The sequence below is a fragment of the Bombina bombina genome, chromosome 4 (genome assembly GCF_027579735.1).
Source record: "Bombina bombina isolate aBomBom1 chromosome 4, aBomBom1.pri, whole genome shotgun sequence".
Classification (NCBI taxonomy): domain Eukaryota; kingdom Metazoa; phylum Chordata; class Amphibia; order Anura; family Bombinatoridae; genus Bombina; species Bombina bombina.
The window spans coordinates 387676553-387693160 of record NC_069502.1 but is presented as its reverse complement, the minus strand read 5'-3'; the positions used below and the strand labels follow the sequence as shown (position 1 = coordinate 387693160).

The 16608-nt window shown below is 40.7% G+C and overlaps 1 protein-coding gene across 1 annotated transcript in view; it reads right to left on the bottom strand.

Moving 5' to 3' along the window:
- PIK3CA (phosphatidylinositol-4,5-bisphosphate 3-kinase catalytic subunit alpha) overlaps positions 1-16608 on the bottom strand; it is a 369462-nt gene that overhangs the window by 140338 nt on the left and 212516 nt on the right. The window contains exons 11-14 of the mRNA XM_053710159.1: positions 13611-13623; positions 3279-3431; positions 3054-3188; positions 2538-2662 (exon numbers count right to left, since the gene is read on the bottom strand). Of these exons, the coding sequence (XP_053566134.1) occupies positions 2538-2662; positions 3054-3188; positions 3279-3431; positions 13611-13623 (426 nt within the window). The remainder of the gene's footprint in view (positions 1-2537; positions 2663-3053; positions 3189-3278; positions 3432-13610; positions 13624-16608) is intronic.

Below are 16608 nucleotides of genomic sequence, written 5' to 3'. Positions count from 1 at the left end.
GGAAGGGATCGAAAGCTTATTCTGTAATCTTGGCAAATAAATGTCCAGCACCCAGTCCTGGACTGACTGACACCATTCCTTATGGAACTGAGAAAGTCTGCCCTCCACGCTGATGTTATCTTGGGAAGCTTTCTTGGGGTGTTTGTTCTTATTCCACCCATGGGAGGGCTTTCAGGTAGGCCTCGGAGACACAGTTGTTAATGAGTTCCTTGAGTTCTTGTTCCGAAAGGAATGAAAACGTCCCATCGGACAATCCTTGGGTTTAGTCCTCTTGTCCTGTGGTAGGAAAGCTCCCTTTCCTCCTGTGACTGTGGCCAGCAGTTTAGATTTTAACATGTTATCTGTTGACCAGGATTTTAGCCACAGGGCCCTCTTAGCCAGAACCACAAAGCTTGAGTTTTTTGTGATGATACGAATAACCTGCAGAATTGAGTCCCTGATGAAGGCAATTGACAACCTTAGGGATTGTATGTGGTCCTAAATCTCCTCTAAGGGAGTTTCTACCATAATCAGGTCTGCTAAGGACTCACACCAGAACTTGTCGGTCCTGGTAACCACAGTGATACCCACTGCATGTTGAAACAATGCCCCAGACTGAAGAAACTAGCTAGGTTCAGGCCGCTCTCCGCAATGTGCTCTGGAGAAACAGATGTCACGTTAATTGGCTGTTTGACAGGAATCTCCACATCGACTGAAGCCCAAGAAGCCGCAGTAGGAATTGCTTGTGATAAAGCATGGAAGAGCTCACCCACGGTTGGACTGATTGGGCCTTCTGAATAAGACGTCAGGACAAAATTGCATAGTTGTGCCAGAGGATTAACGGTAATAATTTTGCAAAGCATAAATTTACTACTGTCAATGGAATTAACTGAGGAAGAATCCTCCAGACAAAAGGATTGTAATAGCAACTGTGAACCTTACAGCGGGCTTTTTGGGTCCCAAAGCACAAACACTGTCCCCCTTAATAAGCCCTGTTTAGGGCGTCTTACCTCCTCTGAATAGACCAAGACGAATTGCAACCACTCTCCCACAGGACTGTTGTGCAGTGGATCTGGAGCAGGAATGGCACAAAAGCGTGTACCCGACCCTCTGCGGCCTATCTCAAGCTAAGCCAGCGGTCTCCAGTAGTGACATTCCCCACCCGAGGTGGGGAGTGTCCGCACAGTGGAGTATGAAACCGGAGGGCCGGTAACTATGTCCAGTGCCAACACCCAGTTATGCTTAGGGGTTCTAATGTCCCAAGAGGACGAATGCTAGTCAGAAGCCTGCATCACAAGGTGCCTAAAGCGCACCTCTCTCAGCCCTATATTGGAATAAGGCTGGAATCCATCACTGGATCTAGCAGCGTGATAGTGTCAGACACAAGGGGCCAAAGTGTACACATAACACTATTGATATGCAGGGACAAGACTTGATACCACCTCCTTATTAGACAAGTTGCCATGAAAGAGGGGAGAACTTACCCATGATAAGACGGTAATTTAGTGTGAGACACACCGCATTATCAGACAGGGGATTTAGTAAAACAGTAAGAGGCATGGGAGACCCAGTGTCATTCAGCATTATATAAACCAATACTCCAAAGAGATTTACATGATTATATCATCCCCAGCTTAAAACAAGCCAACCCATGATAAACTTCATTCTTCTTTACAGAGCACCTCACTCTTACTACCTTCATGATACGAGGCAAAGAACTATTGGAGGATAGGGGAAGTGGAAGGGATATTTATAGTCTAGTTTGGGGTGTCTGCCTCCTCGGTCGAGTAATTCCAATAGGTTAAGAATGTTTTTGTGGACTCTCACTGCCAATAAAAGGAAATGTTGTATAGAACATATTTTGTTTATATACACAGTATGAAACTGCATATAAATTGCATGTGCCAAACATTTAAAGGAACAGCTAAAAACGGTATACAATATGATAAGAAGGGTGCACCAGGATAATGGAAGCAAACATTAAAATATCACTGGACCTTCAGAATAAACATGGTGTTCAGTAAACAGAAAATCAGTGATATGCTCATTAAGGATCATGCAGTATAGGTAATAGTAGCCAACAGTTAGCAAACATAGTCCATAAATTCAACTGAGGAAAAACAGGTTTAAACATCTCAAGTATTTGGTGTTGCCTGAAACCAGCAGTAAGTGGAGGAAGGGGAGAAAAAAAAATATCCTATCCAGGAAGATCAATATCAACATACTACAGTCAGAGTGCCAAACTCATAACGAACTAGTTAAATGGGGAGATAAAGAAAGGAAGAGGTTTTAATGGATCTTGAATGATGCCATAAGAAATGTCATAAATGTCACTTTAGTTATCAGGTGATGGTATTAGTAAATCATTTGTTTTATCACTGATATATATATATATGTGTGTATCTACATACAGTAAGCGTATCACCTCTCCTTTTCTAAAACACTCTCAGCTATGGTTTTGACACACTAGTATGCACCATCATACTGTTTTATTATTGTTGCTTTAAACAATTAAACTCAGTCATGTTTCAGTTAGAACAGCAGTAAGTGAGGAGTACCTGTGGCTCCATAGGAACTCTTTTTCTTGCTCAGTGATTTCTGAAAGAGGGTCGCGGTTAGAAATGGCTTTGAGCTGCTCTTTGTCACTTTCTCTTACTTCATTATCTCTGGCTATTCTGTTAGTCTGTAACACACAACTCTGCTTAATTTGACTTGTATAAAAATCAAAAGCAGTCACATAATGTATGGTATATCACACATTTTAATAAGTTGATAAATATGTATCAAATAAATACATATAAAAGAAAAATATATATAAAAAAAACTAAAACTGCAGCACTGATTTATTTCTAGTTGCATATCTGTAAGAACATTTACACAATAATATACAAGTCACTTTTTTTTATAAAAACAATGTTCATTGCTGCATATTTTTGCCCACTTACTCTAGAGCATAGTGTTTTTCCAACAGATCATGCATATTTATTTTTTTTAGAAAGCAAGTTATGTTGTTTGCAAAAATACTAAACCTCACAGAATCCTGAAAAAGCAAAAAAATTATGATTTATACTTACCAATCCAGTATGACTATAATTATAGCCCATTTCTCGCTCAAGAGCTTTATTTGCATGCTCTTCTATTGCTATCATATCTGGAAATTTAACAGGACTACTAAAACAATCAAATTCAAGTTCTAAGCAAGGAGTTTCCTGAAGTGGAAAAAAGAAAAAGTAATTAGTTGGAAAAATAACGACTGAAATAATTTTTTTTTAAATGTAGCCACATCCTCTTTTAGATACCTTATTTGGGTTGGAACCAGTAACCCCAATGGGATTGAGCAAGTCTTCCAGTCCATGAGGCACAGGCCACAAATTTAGAGCCATTTTTCCAGAGACCAGTGTGTCTGTATAATCAAAAAGGTTTATGTTCCCCCAAGATAATGGGCAGTGCTCCTACAGGAATGTAAAACAATTTAAATGTGGGTTAAATTTAAAGGGACAGTCTAGGCCAAAATAAACTTTCATGATTCAGATAGAGCATGTAATTTTAAACAATTTTCCAATTTACTTTTATAACCAATTTTGCTTTGTTCTCTTGCTATTCTTAGTTGAAAGCTTAACGTAGGAGGTTCATATGCTAATTTCTTAGACCTTGAAGCCCACCTCTTTCAGATTGCATTTTAACAGTTTTTCACCACTAGAGGGTGTTAGTTCACGTATTACATATAGATAACACTGTGCTCGTGCACGAGAAGTTATCTGTGAGCAGGCACTGATTGGCTAGACTGCAAAGGGGCAGTATGCAGAGGCTTAAATACAAGATAATCACAGAGGTTAAAAGTATATTATTATAACTGTGTTGGTTATGGAAAACTGGGAAATGGGTAATAAAGGGATTATCTATCTTTTAAAACAATAAAAATTCTGGTGTAGACTGTCCCTTTAAGAAGATATTTAAAAGGACATGGTTATATTAATTTCTGCAAAGCTGGTTTGTATTCTTACTCAAAGCTTTAACATTGTTTAAGTAACCACCATATTCTCAGTCATGCTTCCGTACGTAAATTGTAGGATGACCTATGTTTATAATAGAAATTGTACCTGGGTAATGTCAGTGAAGTCAAAGCTAATGCTGCATAAAAATACATTTATAACTTACAGATAAATCAGTTTCTTCACACTTTAAGTAGAACAGTCAGTACTACCAGTAGATTGATGACCTCTCAGGAGTAGGTAGAAATGCTCCCAGAATGCATATACCCCCCCTTTTTTTTTTGTTTAAGTCAGTTCATGTATGACAAAGCAAGAATCTATTTGGAGAGAAAAAAAATGAACCCTGATACATCTCTAGGCACAACTAACAAAAAATAGTCCAAGTAAGGTAGGGCTGCACTTGGTTCTAATTTGAGTGTGAATACACTGATTTATTGGCAAGTAAAAATCTAAAATTTGCCTCACACTCTCATAGAATCATAACAATGGTTGGTCAGTACCAAAGCAGGATTGTATGAATGTAAGGGTGGGTAGGAAAAAAGATTCTTTACTGGTTTGCAAAAGCATGGCTTTCTAAAAATAAAAATAAAATAAAAAAAAGAAAGAATTTCCACTAAACTTGCTGAATACAAGCTCAATAAGCTCCAACCACCTAAGAGAAAGAATACATGGACCTTTAACAAAAAATATTTTTCATTCATCATATAGTGAGAGTCCAAGAGATATCACATGTGGGAATTACGCCCACTAGGTGGAGGCAAGAGACACCCCAATATATAAAATAATTAAAATCCCTCCAACTTACCCCGAATCCTCAGTCATTCTTTTGCCTCCTTGATGGAGTAAGGTCAATCATGAAGTGCTGACCTACCATTCACTGAGAAGGGTTCTTTAATCGATCGTAGACTCATTTCACCCTCAGAAAGCTTTGTAAGACAGAGAGGTAAACAAGAGTTTTCAGCCAGGCAGTAAAAAAATGTTTTCCTAGAGTGAAAATGTCACAGGTGAAATTCAGATGTTTCTACCAATCCCCTGGGTTGTAGAATGCTGTTACTTAAAATATCCTTGGAACACCACATTTGAGAACAAAATGAAAATCAGACTTCCGAATTTCTATTATAGCTATTATTTAATAGATAGGGTTTGGAAAAGGAAACTCAAAATTTCAAAATGAAAACAAACAATGAAGGGAGAGTTCTGAATGCTGCCTTAACCTTATAGAAAATTAGATAAGGAATTAAAAGAAGAGTGTTTAGCTCAGAAACAAATACAGAGAAGTAAACACAGAGGAGCAATCGACCCACGAGTGAAGGAAAATTGTAAATGATTTAATGTACTATAGAACTGTCTCCTAATATTAAGGTGCATAACGATATCCCAATAACAATGACCTATGAACTGTCCATATCCATGCAAAACTTTATGTCCACTTATTTGCAGAAATATACTGATTTTGCAGACATACTATGCACTCATTTTATTTCAGTCGAATCCAGTGCCTCCGGTCTTCAGATGTGGGCCGCATCCACACAGGGATACATTGTTTGCAATGTTCAGACCATGCTACACACTTAATAAAATGTGTAATTTTATTTTGTCAGCAATCAGAAAAAGTATTAGAGCAATATAGTGAAGGCAACTGACACTATTTGGCTCACATGCCATAATTCCTAGAATATACTATAATCGGGTTTATAACGGGTCCGTCACCGTCACCAGTTGCGCACGGATCCTCAAAGGAATGTTGGCGGCGCGAGGAACCCAAAAGAATGTTGGCCGTGCACGCAGTCAAACAAATTCACCTGGATGCAGCGTTGGCAAACGTAGCTTTAAAAAAAAGAAAAAGAAAATTTATGCTTACATGATAAATGTATTTCTTTTTTGACACGATGAGTCCACGGATCATCTTAATTACTAATGGGATATTTAACTCCTGGTCTGCAGGAGGAGGCAAAGAGCACCACAGCAGAGCTGTTAAATAGCTCCTCCATTCCCTCCCACTCCAGTCATTTGACCGAAGTTAGGAAGAGAAAGGAAAAGCCAAGGTGCAGAGGTGTCTGAAGTTTACAATAACCCACAACCTATCTTAAAAGAACAGGGCGGGCCGTGGACTCATCGTGTCAAAAAAGAAAGAAATTTATCAGGTAAGTATACATTTCTTTTTTAAGACATGATGAGTCCACGGATCATCTTAATTACTAATGGGATTCAATACCCAAGCTAGAGTACACAGATGATATGGGAGGGACAAGACAGGGAACCTAAACGGAAGGCACCTGTGCTTGAAGAACCTTTCTCCCAAAAAAGGCCTCAGCCGAGGCAAAAGTGTCAAATTTATAGAACTTTGAAAAAGTGTGAAGACAGGACCAAGTTGCAGCCTTGCAAATCTGTTCCACAAAAGCTTCATTTTTGAACGCCCATGCGGAAGCAGCAGCCCTAGTGGAATGAGCCGTAACTCTCTCGGGAGGCTGTTGTCCAGCAGTCTCATATGCATAACGTATGATACTCTTCAGCCAAAAAGAAAGAGAAGTAGCCGTAGCTTTCTGTCCCTTACATTTTCCTGAGAAAATGACATACAGAGAAGAAGACTGACGAAAATCCTTAGTCCTGTAAGTAAAACTTTAAAGCACGTACCACGTCCAAATTGTGCAGAAATCTTTCCTTCTGAGAAGGAGGATTAGGACACAAGGAAGGAACCACAATCTCCTGATTAATGTTCCGATCAGAAACAACCTTAGGAAGAAATCCTAGTTTAGTACGTAAAACTACCTTATCCGAATGGAAAATAAGATAAGGAGACTCATACTGCAATGCCGAGAGATCTGACCTCTCCGAGCAGAAGAAATAGCAACAAGAAATAGAACTTTCCAAGATAACAACTTAATATCTAAGGAATGCATAGGCTCAAACGGAACCCCTTGCAGAACTTTGAGAACTAAATTAAGACTCCATGGAGGAGAAACTGGTTTGAACACAGGCCTGATCCTGACCAGGGCCTGACAAAAAGATTGTACATCCGGGACATCCGCCAGATGTTTGTGTAACAAAATAGATAAGGCTGAGATTTTACCCTTTAGGGAGCTCGTCGATAAACCCTTCTCCAAACCCTCTTGGAGAAAAAACAAAATTCTAGGAATCCTAACTCTACTCCATGAGTAGCCCTTGGATTCGCACCAATAGAGATATTTACGCCAAATCTTATGGTAAATCCTTCTAGTCACAGGCTTACGAGCCTGAATCATGGTCTCTATGACCGAATCAGAAAACCCCCGCTTGGATAAAATTAAGCGTTCAATCTCCAAGCAGTCAGCTTCAGAGAAACTAGATTTGGGTGAAGGAAGGGCCCCTGAATCAGAAGGTCCTTCCTCAACGGGAGTCTCCAAGGAGGCAGAGATGCCATCTCCACCAGATCCGCATACCAAATCCTGCGAGACCAGGCCGGTGCTATGTGGATCACTGAAGCCCTCTCCTGTTTGATTTGAACAATTACCCGAGGAAGAAGAGCAAACAGAGGAAATAGGTATACTAGACTGAAGGTCCAAGAAACCGCCAGAGCATCTATAAGTTCCGCCTGTGGGTCCCTGGACTTCGACCCGTATCTCGGTAGTTTGGCATTCTGACGGGATGCCATGAGATCCAATTCTGGCTGACCCCACTTGAGAATCAGATTGGAAAACACTTCCGGATGGAGTTCCCACTCCCCCGGATGAAGAAGGTCTGCCTGCTCCGAAAATCTGCCTCCCAGTTGTTCGCCCCTGGGATACGGATCGCCGATAGACAAAAAAGAGTGGATCTCCGCCCACTGGATTATTTTGGTTACCTCTGTCATTGCTAAGGAACTCCTCTCGTTCCTCCCTGATGATTGATGTAAGCCACTGAAGTTATGTTGTCCGACTGGAACCTGATAAACCGTAGTAAGGCTAGCTGGGGCCAGGCCAGAAGAGCATTGAAGATTGCTCTCAGTTCTAGAATGTTTATAGGAAGAACAGACTCTGACTGAGTCCAAACTTGGTGAGCCTTTAGTGAGCCCCATACTGCTCCCCACCACAGAAGGCTGGTCTGTTGTCACAATCACCCAAGACGGTCTGCGAAAGCAGGTTCCCTGGGAGAGATGATCCAGAGGCAACCACCATTGAAGAGAGTCTCCGTTCCATTGTCTGAGCATGCATAACTGCAGAGGCCTGAGATGGAAACAAGCAAATGGGATGATGTCCATTGCTGCAACCATCAGCCCGATTAACTCCATACACTGAGCCACTGACGGCCGTGGAGTGGACTGAAGGACTAGACAAGTATCGAAAAATCTTCATGGACAAGGAGTCTATTATGGGTCCCAAGAAAGTGACTCTTGTGTCTGGAACTAGGGAACTCTTTCCAAATTTACCCGTGAGCTCTCAGGAAAGATAACACTATGTCGGTGTGGGATCTTGCTTGCTGAAAAGATGGTGCCTGGACTAGAATGTCGTCCAGATAAGGCGCCACCCCGATGCCCCGTGATCGAAGGACCGCCAACAGAGACCCCAAAACCTTTGTGAAGATTCTGGGAGCCGTGGCCAAGCCGAAAGGAAGAGCCACGAACTGGAAGTCTTTGTCTAGGAAGGCAAACCTTAGGAACTTGTGATCATCCCTGTGAATAGGGACATGTAGGTACGCGCCCTGTAAATCCACAGTTGTCATGAATTGACCCTCCTGGATTAATGAAAGAATGTAACGAATAGTTTCCATCTTGAAGGAAGGAATCCTGAGAAATTTGTTTAGACTCTTTAGGTCTAAAATTGGTCCGAAGGTTCCCTCTTTTTTGGGAACTACAAACAGATTGGAATAAAAATCCTGACCCTGTTCTTGGAACGGGAGCAATCACTCCCAAGGCGGATAGGTCTTTTACACAATGTAAGAACGCCTCTCCTTTTGTCTGGTCTGCAGATAATCTTGAAAGCAGTAACATGCCACTGGGAGGAAAACTCTTGAACTCCAATTTGTATCCCTGAGAGACTATTTCTATCGCCCAGGGATCCTGAATCTCCTGAACCCAAGCCTGAATGAAGAAGGGAAGTCTGCCCCCTACCAGATCCGGTCCCGGATCGGGGGCATGCCCTTCATGCAGGTAATTTAAAAAAATTAATAGACCTCCCATCTGCTCTATAACCCCCTTAAAATTACCTGCAGTAGTTGGCCTGTTTAGGCGGGGTAGAATTTATATCACCTATCCAGTTCTAATATATGACAAACAGTCACAATTAGGATTGTTTAACTAAGTTACAACTTTGACCTTAAGACTATTTGATCTAACAGAGGGTTACTCGCACTAGGCTATTTACTAGATGGCAACCTAAGGATATCGCATTGGGGGAATCACAAGCTCAGTTGTACTCATAGTCAGAGAATTCTATTTTACAGGTGAAACTATTTAACTTTTGCTGCTATATTAGATAACTCAAACCTTCCAGCTAATACCTCAATAATGCCATAGTCATACCAGTTCAGTTGAGGGTGCATATATACCTAACTTAATAGAACTAATTTAACGGTTGGCTTATAACAAAATAACTCTGGAAAATAAGTATCCGGTTCTAAAGTATTTTACACCAAGCACAATACTGCATTCTTAGTGTGACACTGAATCACACGAGAGACCAAATTACTATAAGAGAGAACACAGGATACACAGAATATCACAGCAAGAGGGGCAAACATAGTATAATACCGCAATAGCTGCATAATAGTGCGGTTACACACTTACAAGTGAAGTTAGTTCCTCTTTTATTTAAATGTAAACAGTTAAATGTAACAGTTGGTGCATCTTATTATTTCAATAGTTACTAATATTCAGCACACTTATACTGGCTGAGTCATTAGGTGTAAGAACTATATTACACTTAGCTACTCAAAAGTGCACATTATTACCATTAGGATTGGATTCAATAGAAGGCGTACATATACCCCCTATTTCAAAATAACACAATCCCACAAGAATTTCATATGTGAAAGTGGTGCTGAGATAATAGGGTAATAATCCCAACGCCAAGTATAGAATCACTGGTATTTTAGACGAATGACTAGCTATTAAATAGAAACAAATCCAGATTATACTACTTTGTTAATACTCTACACACAAATTAATCAACTGGACCACACAGAGATTGTAAATAATTTATTTCGATAATAAACCTACAAACTGTGGAAATAAGTTGATCAAAGGAGATATACAACACACATTTGAATGTTCAAAATACAACCAGAATAATACAGGTTCACAAACTGTTACGTGAAATCTGATTATTCTGAATATCTCAACTATCTATACTCCAACATAAGATCAAACAGGAGTGATATTTATTAATTAAGTGAAGTTTCTAACACTACTTTTTATGTGTATTTCTGAGTTCACTGAGCGTCACTAGCATTGAACCTAATTCCAACACCCAAGCACAAATCAATAGCATATTTAGATATCCAGATATATGTGTATTTGACACAAAAATATTAACCCTTTATTTCCAGAGAAATCACTGAACATAGTGGTCTCACTTATAACTCCCTGCCTACACAATTTCCTTCTAAGCACTTATAACATATCAAAGGCTCACAGAAGATTAAGGAATAGGCCTACTACTTCCAGGTTGTTTTTAATTGAGTGTTTAATTTTAATGTACTTAATAAAAGTTATATTTTAAATTCCCAATTTCTCCACTACAAGTCCAGGCAAAGAGTGCTATACGTGCAGTCTTTTAGAGAGGTCTCTCCCTCTCTTTTGGTTTAAGGTCTTCCCCTTGTAGGGAATAGCTAGACGTTTAGACTTAGATGACACATCCGCAGACCAAGGCTTTAACCATAAGGCTCTGCGGGCTAGAATAGAGAAACTCGAGATCTTAGCTCCCAATTTGATAACTTGAAGGGAAGTGTCTGAAATAAAAGCATTAGCTAGCTTCAGAGCTTTAATCCTATCTTGGATTTCATCCAAAGAAGTTTCTGTCCTTAGGGGCTTCAGACAGTGCATCAAACCAATATGCCGCCGCACTTGTGACGGTGGCAATGCACACAGCCGGTTGCCACTGCAGACCCTGGTGTACATAGATCTTCTTGAGTAACCCCTCTAACTTCTTATCCATAGGGTCTTTAAAAGCACAATTATCCTCTATGGGAAGAGTAGTTCTCTTAGCTAAGGTGGAAACGGCTCCTTCCACCTTAGGAACAGTTTGCCAAGCCTCCTTAACAGCATGGGCTATTGGAAACATTTTCTTAAAAATAGGAGAGGGTGAGAAAGGAATACCCGGTCTCTCCCACTCCTTAGCGATGATCTCAGTAGCTCTCTTAGGACATGGAAACACATCTGTGTAGGAAGGTACCTCAAAATATTTGTCCAGTTTAATTGACTTCTGAGGGACAACCACCAATGTCGAGTCACTGTCATCCAAGGTAACTAAAACCTCCCTTAGTGACAGACGAAGGTGATCAAGTTTCAATCTGAAAGATACCACTTCCGAGTCAGTCAGAGGTAACAGACTCACAGAATCTGAAATTTCTCCTTCAGAAACTACTGCGGTACCCTCCTCTTCAGGTGGCTGGGAGGATACCTCCGAAATTGCAACCTTTGCATCAGAAACATCGCTTACTGAATGTCTGGCTTTCCTCTTACGTTTATCTTGTAACATTGGAAAGGCAGACAGAGCATCAGAAATAGTAGAAGACATGAGTGAGGCTATGGCCTCTAGTTATCAAGCAGTCAACCGCAAATACGCGGGGATTCTGCAGCGTATTTGTGACAAGGCTAATTCGCCATAGTTATCAAAGGATAGAGACCGGCAAAAGTAGAATCTAGTGACGTAAGCTACGATCCGCAGGTCTCAGTCCGACACAGATCGATTCTTATGTCACTCCAGATGTGCCGAACGCAAGTTCGGCACAATCTGACTACTTTTGCTAGTTATCAAATAACTAGCAGGTACACTCGGCACTATTCCGGCCCAGCGTACCTGGTTTTCAATCCACCGCCCTGGAGGCGGCGGATCCCATAGGAATCAATGGGAGTCTGACAGCAGCGAAAGCTCATGTTCGCTGCTGCCCGATATCACATTGATTTCAATGGGAGATGTCTGCACCTAACACCCTAACATGTACCCCGAGTCTAAACACCCCATCTGCCCCCCCCTACACCTCCGCCACCTATATAATAGTTATTAAGCTCTAAACCGTCGCTCCCGGACCCCGCCGCCACCTACATTATACCTATTAACCCCTAATCTGCCGCCCCCTATAACGCCGGCACCTACATAAAGTTATTAACCCCTATCCTGCGGATCCCGATCCCCGCCGCAACTAAATAAATTGTTTAACCCCTAAACCGCCGCTCCCGGACCCCGCCGCAACTAAATTAAATATTTAACCCCTAAACTGCCGCAACTAAATTAAATGTTTAACCCCTAAACCGTCGCTCCCGGACCCCGCCGCCACCTATATTAAACTTATTAACCCCTAAACCTAAGTCTAACACTAACACCCCACTAACTTAAATATTATTTAAATAAATCTAAATACATATTACAATTATTAACTAAATTATTCCTATTTAATACTAAATACTTACCTGTAAAATAAACCCTAAGATAGCTACAATATAACTAATAATTACATTATAGCTATTTTAGGGTTTATTTTTATTTTACAGGCAACTTTGTATTTAATTTAACTAGGTACAATAGCTATTAAATAGTTAATAACTATTTAATAGCTACCTAGTTAAAATAATTACAAAATTATCTGTAAAATAAAACCTAACCTAAGTTACAAATACACCTAACACTACACTATCATTAAATTAATTTAAAAAATTAAACTACAATTACCTAAAATTAAATACAATTAAATAAACTAAACTATAGTACAAAAACAAACACTAAATTTCAGAAAATAAAACAAAATATACAAGAAGTTTAAACTAATTACACCAAATCTAAGCCCCCTAATAAAATAAAAAAGCCCCCCAAAATAATAAAATGCCCTACCCTATACTAAATTACAAAGTAATCAGCTCTTTTACCAGCCCTTAAAAGGGCTTTTTGTGGGGCATTGCCCCAAAGTAATCAGCTCTTTTACCTGTAAACAAAAATACAACCCCCCCAACATTACAACCCACCACCCACACACCCCTACTCTAAAACCCACCCAAACCCCCCTTAAAAAACCTAACACTAACCCCCTGAAGATCACCCTACCTTGAGCCGTGTTCACCCAGCCAGGCCGAATTCTTCATCCAAGCGGGGCAAAAGAGGTCCTCCATCCGGCCGAAGTCTTCATCCAAGCGGCGTCTTCTATCTTCAATCATCCGGAGCGGAGCCATCTTCCATCCAGCCGACGCGGAGCCATCAGCCAATCGGATTGAACTTCAATCCGATTGGCTGATTAAATCAACCAATCGGATTTTTCCTACCTTAATTCCGATTGGCTGATAGAATCCTATCAGCCAATCGGAATTCGAGGTACGCCATCTTGGATGACGTCATTTAAAGGACCAGGCTTTCGGTGTTAGGACATCGTTGGAAGAAGATGGCTCCGCGTCGGCGGGATCGAAGATGGCTCCGCACCGGATGATTGAAGATAGAAGGCGGCGCTTGGATGAAGACTTCGGCCGGATTGGAGGACCTCTTCTGCCCCGCTTGGATGAAGAATTCGGCCCGGCTGTGTGAACATTAATAGCTATTGTACCTAGTTAAAATAAATACAAAGTTGCCTGTAAAATAAAAATAAATCCTAAAATAGCTACAATATAATTATTAGTTATATTGTAGCTATTTTAGGGTTTATTTTACAGGTAAGTATTTAGTTTTTAAATAGGAATAATTTAGTTAATAATTGTAATATTTATTTAGATTTATTTAAATAATATTTAAGTTAGGGGGGGTGTTAGTGTTAGACTTAGGTTTAGGGGTTAATAAGTTTAATATAGGTGGTGGCGGCGGCGGTTTAGGGGTTAAACATTTAATTTAGTTGCGTAGGGGTCCGGGAGCGGTAGTTTAGGGTTAAACTATTTAGTTGCGGCGGAGTCCGGAATCCACAGGATAGGGGTTAATAACTTTAATATAGGTGGCGGCGGTATAGGGGGTGGCAGATTAGGGGTTAATAGGTATAATGCAGGTGGCGGCGGGGTCCGGGAGCGGCGGTTTAGGGGTTAAAATCTTTATTTAGTTGCAAAGGGGTCCGGGGGCGGCGGTATAGGGGGTAAAACAGTACAGTATATAGTGTGGGTGCTTAGTGACAATAATTTATCAATAAAGCTGGGTAAAAGCCGAAGAGCAGCGAGATCGATAACTGATAAATAACACAGTCTGCTGCTCATCGCTCCGTACTTGGTGTGCGGCTTTTCAAGGCACCACTGCTTGAAAAACCTTTCTCCCAAAAGCGACCCCACATAAAGAGAAACTTTCCTATACAGCCCCTTATGAATAATGCATGCTAACTGATTATCCGAGTCTCCTTGTGCCCCAGAAAAAAACATAGCACTTACCTTGACTTCTGCCTGGCAGTAAGGCAGCTCTCAGGTTTGAGAGGTCCTCTCCCTCACATCGACCTGAGGAAAACAAAATGCTGAGTCATTAAATACCTCAGACTTAAGGATATAGGGCAGCAAGAATATGGCAGGTGCAGTGAGAATTATGTCCTACAAGTTCCCATTGCTCTAAAGCCACCAGGGCTCTACTGAAGAGATTGATATGGACTACGGCTACACCCCAGGACAAAGCAGCACAATCTTGCACTACTTTAAAAATAATAAACTCTTGATTGAAGAATCTATACTAACACCTCACTTTACCTCTTCCTATCACTAACGTAGGCAAAGAGAATGACTGGAGTGGGAGGGAAGGGAGGAGCTATTTAACAGCTCTGCTGTGGTGCTCTTTGCCTCCTCCTGCTTACCAGTAGGTGAATATCCCATTAGTAATTAAGATGATCCGTGGACTCATCGTGTCTAAAAGAAAAAAAAAACTGTTAGGGGGTAATTGGATTAAGTAAAAGAGCTTTTTAACTTAGGGTAATGCCCTACAAAAGGCCCTTTTAAGGGAAATTGGTAATTTAGTATTAGATTAGGCAGTGTTTTTATTGGGGGGGGGGGGGGGGGGGTTATTTTTATAGGGGTATTAGTTTAGGTTTAAATTTTTTATTTTGGATAGATTTGTTTATTTTTTTCTGTAAATTTTACTTTTTTTATTTTTTGTAACTTTAGCTTGGGGTTTTGTATTTTTTAACCCTTTGAGTGCTAAGCAATTTCCCACCTGGGTGCTAAGTTGGATTTGAGAGTTTTTTTATATATTTTTTTAATTTTTTTTTTTTAACTTTATTTTTTTGTCAGATCCCCAAGGCGATAACCTTTCGAACGGTGGGTCTTGGGGGTCTGTAGCTGCTTAGATGCCTGATATACAGTCTTCTAAGCAGCATGCCTCATTTCCCTATACTGTCCATTGTAAATTTTCAATAAAGTTGCGTGGTGACGTCATCACACGTGACATCACCACGCAAAATGTGAAGTCCCGGCGATGCCTGTCACTATCCAGGCCCGATCGCCGGGGGTGGGAGTCGATGGGTGCCCCCAGATTGCCGTCAAGGTGGGTGAGTGCTAGTGACGGCTCTGAGCCGTCAGCACCTGACTGGGAAAATTTGTGACGGCTCAGAGCCGTCGTTAGCACTCAAAGGGTTAAACAGAATGCACTCTGGGAAGAATCATCGCCTAGTTGATTAAAAACAGAATTTATACTTACCGATAAATTTCTCTCTTTCGGAATGAGTAGAGGTGTCCATAACATGTGGCATATACTTCCCGCCACCAGGTGGAAGTCAAGAACCCTCACAAGAGCTTTCAACACCTCCCACCTCTACTCCATCTCTAATTAACGTATATCTGAGCAGGAGAGGTAGAAAAAAAAAAAAGGTAGGAAAGACAGAAAGCAGGGATAAGAGGTGCACAAAAGAAGAGTCACCCAGATTCAACAAAAATAGGGTGGGTCCTATGGACTCTCCTCATCCCGAAAGAAAAACAAAACAAAACAAAAAAAACAGAAAAGAAATTTATCGGTAAGTATAAATTATGTTTTCTTTTGTAAGATGAGAAGAATCCATAGGTTGTTATAACATGTGGGATACAATACCCAAGATGAGATGTTAAGGACAGGTGGGACAAAGAAAGGGCAGTTTCTATTTGCCGGACACTGCAGCCTGAAGGACTTTTCTGCCAAAAGAAGTTTCTGAAGAAGCATAAAAATCAAATAATGTTGAGGACCCAGGGATCCTGAACTTATCTGTGCCAGGCCTTCTGAAATCAAATCAATCTGCCCCCTACCAGAGAATCCTCTGAACAGGGGGCCGGCTTCTTGGAAGGTTTGGAGGAGTCAGGCTTCTGATTGGAAGAGGACTGCTGATCTCTGGCAGAGCAAAAGGAACAAAAACGATTAGTTTGCTTACATTTCCCTACAATTCTTGTCCTGAGGAAGAAAAGCTCCTTTACCAACAGTTTTAATGATAGAGAGTCTAACTCTGATCCAAAAAGCAATTTACCCATGGAATTGTCAGGGAATTGCCAAAAGTCTATTCTTAGAGACCATATCAGCTGACCAGGATTTAAGCCACAAAGCTATCTTAGCAGAACAGC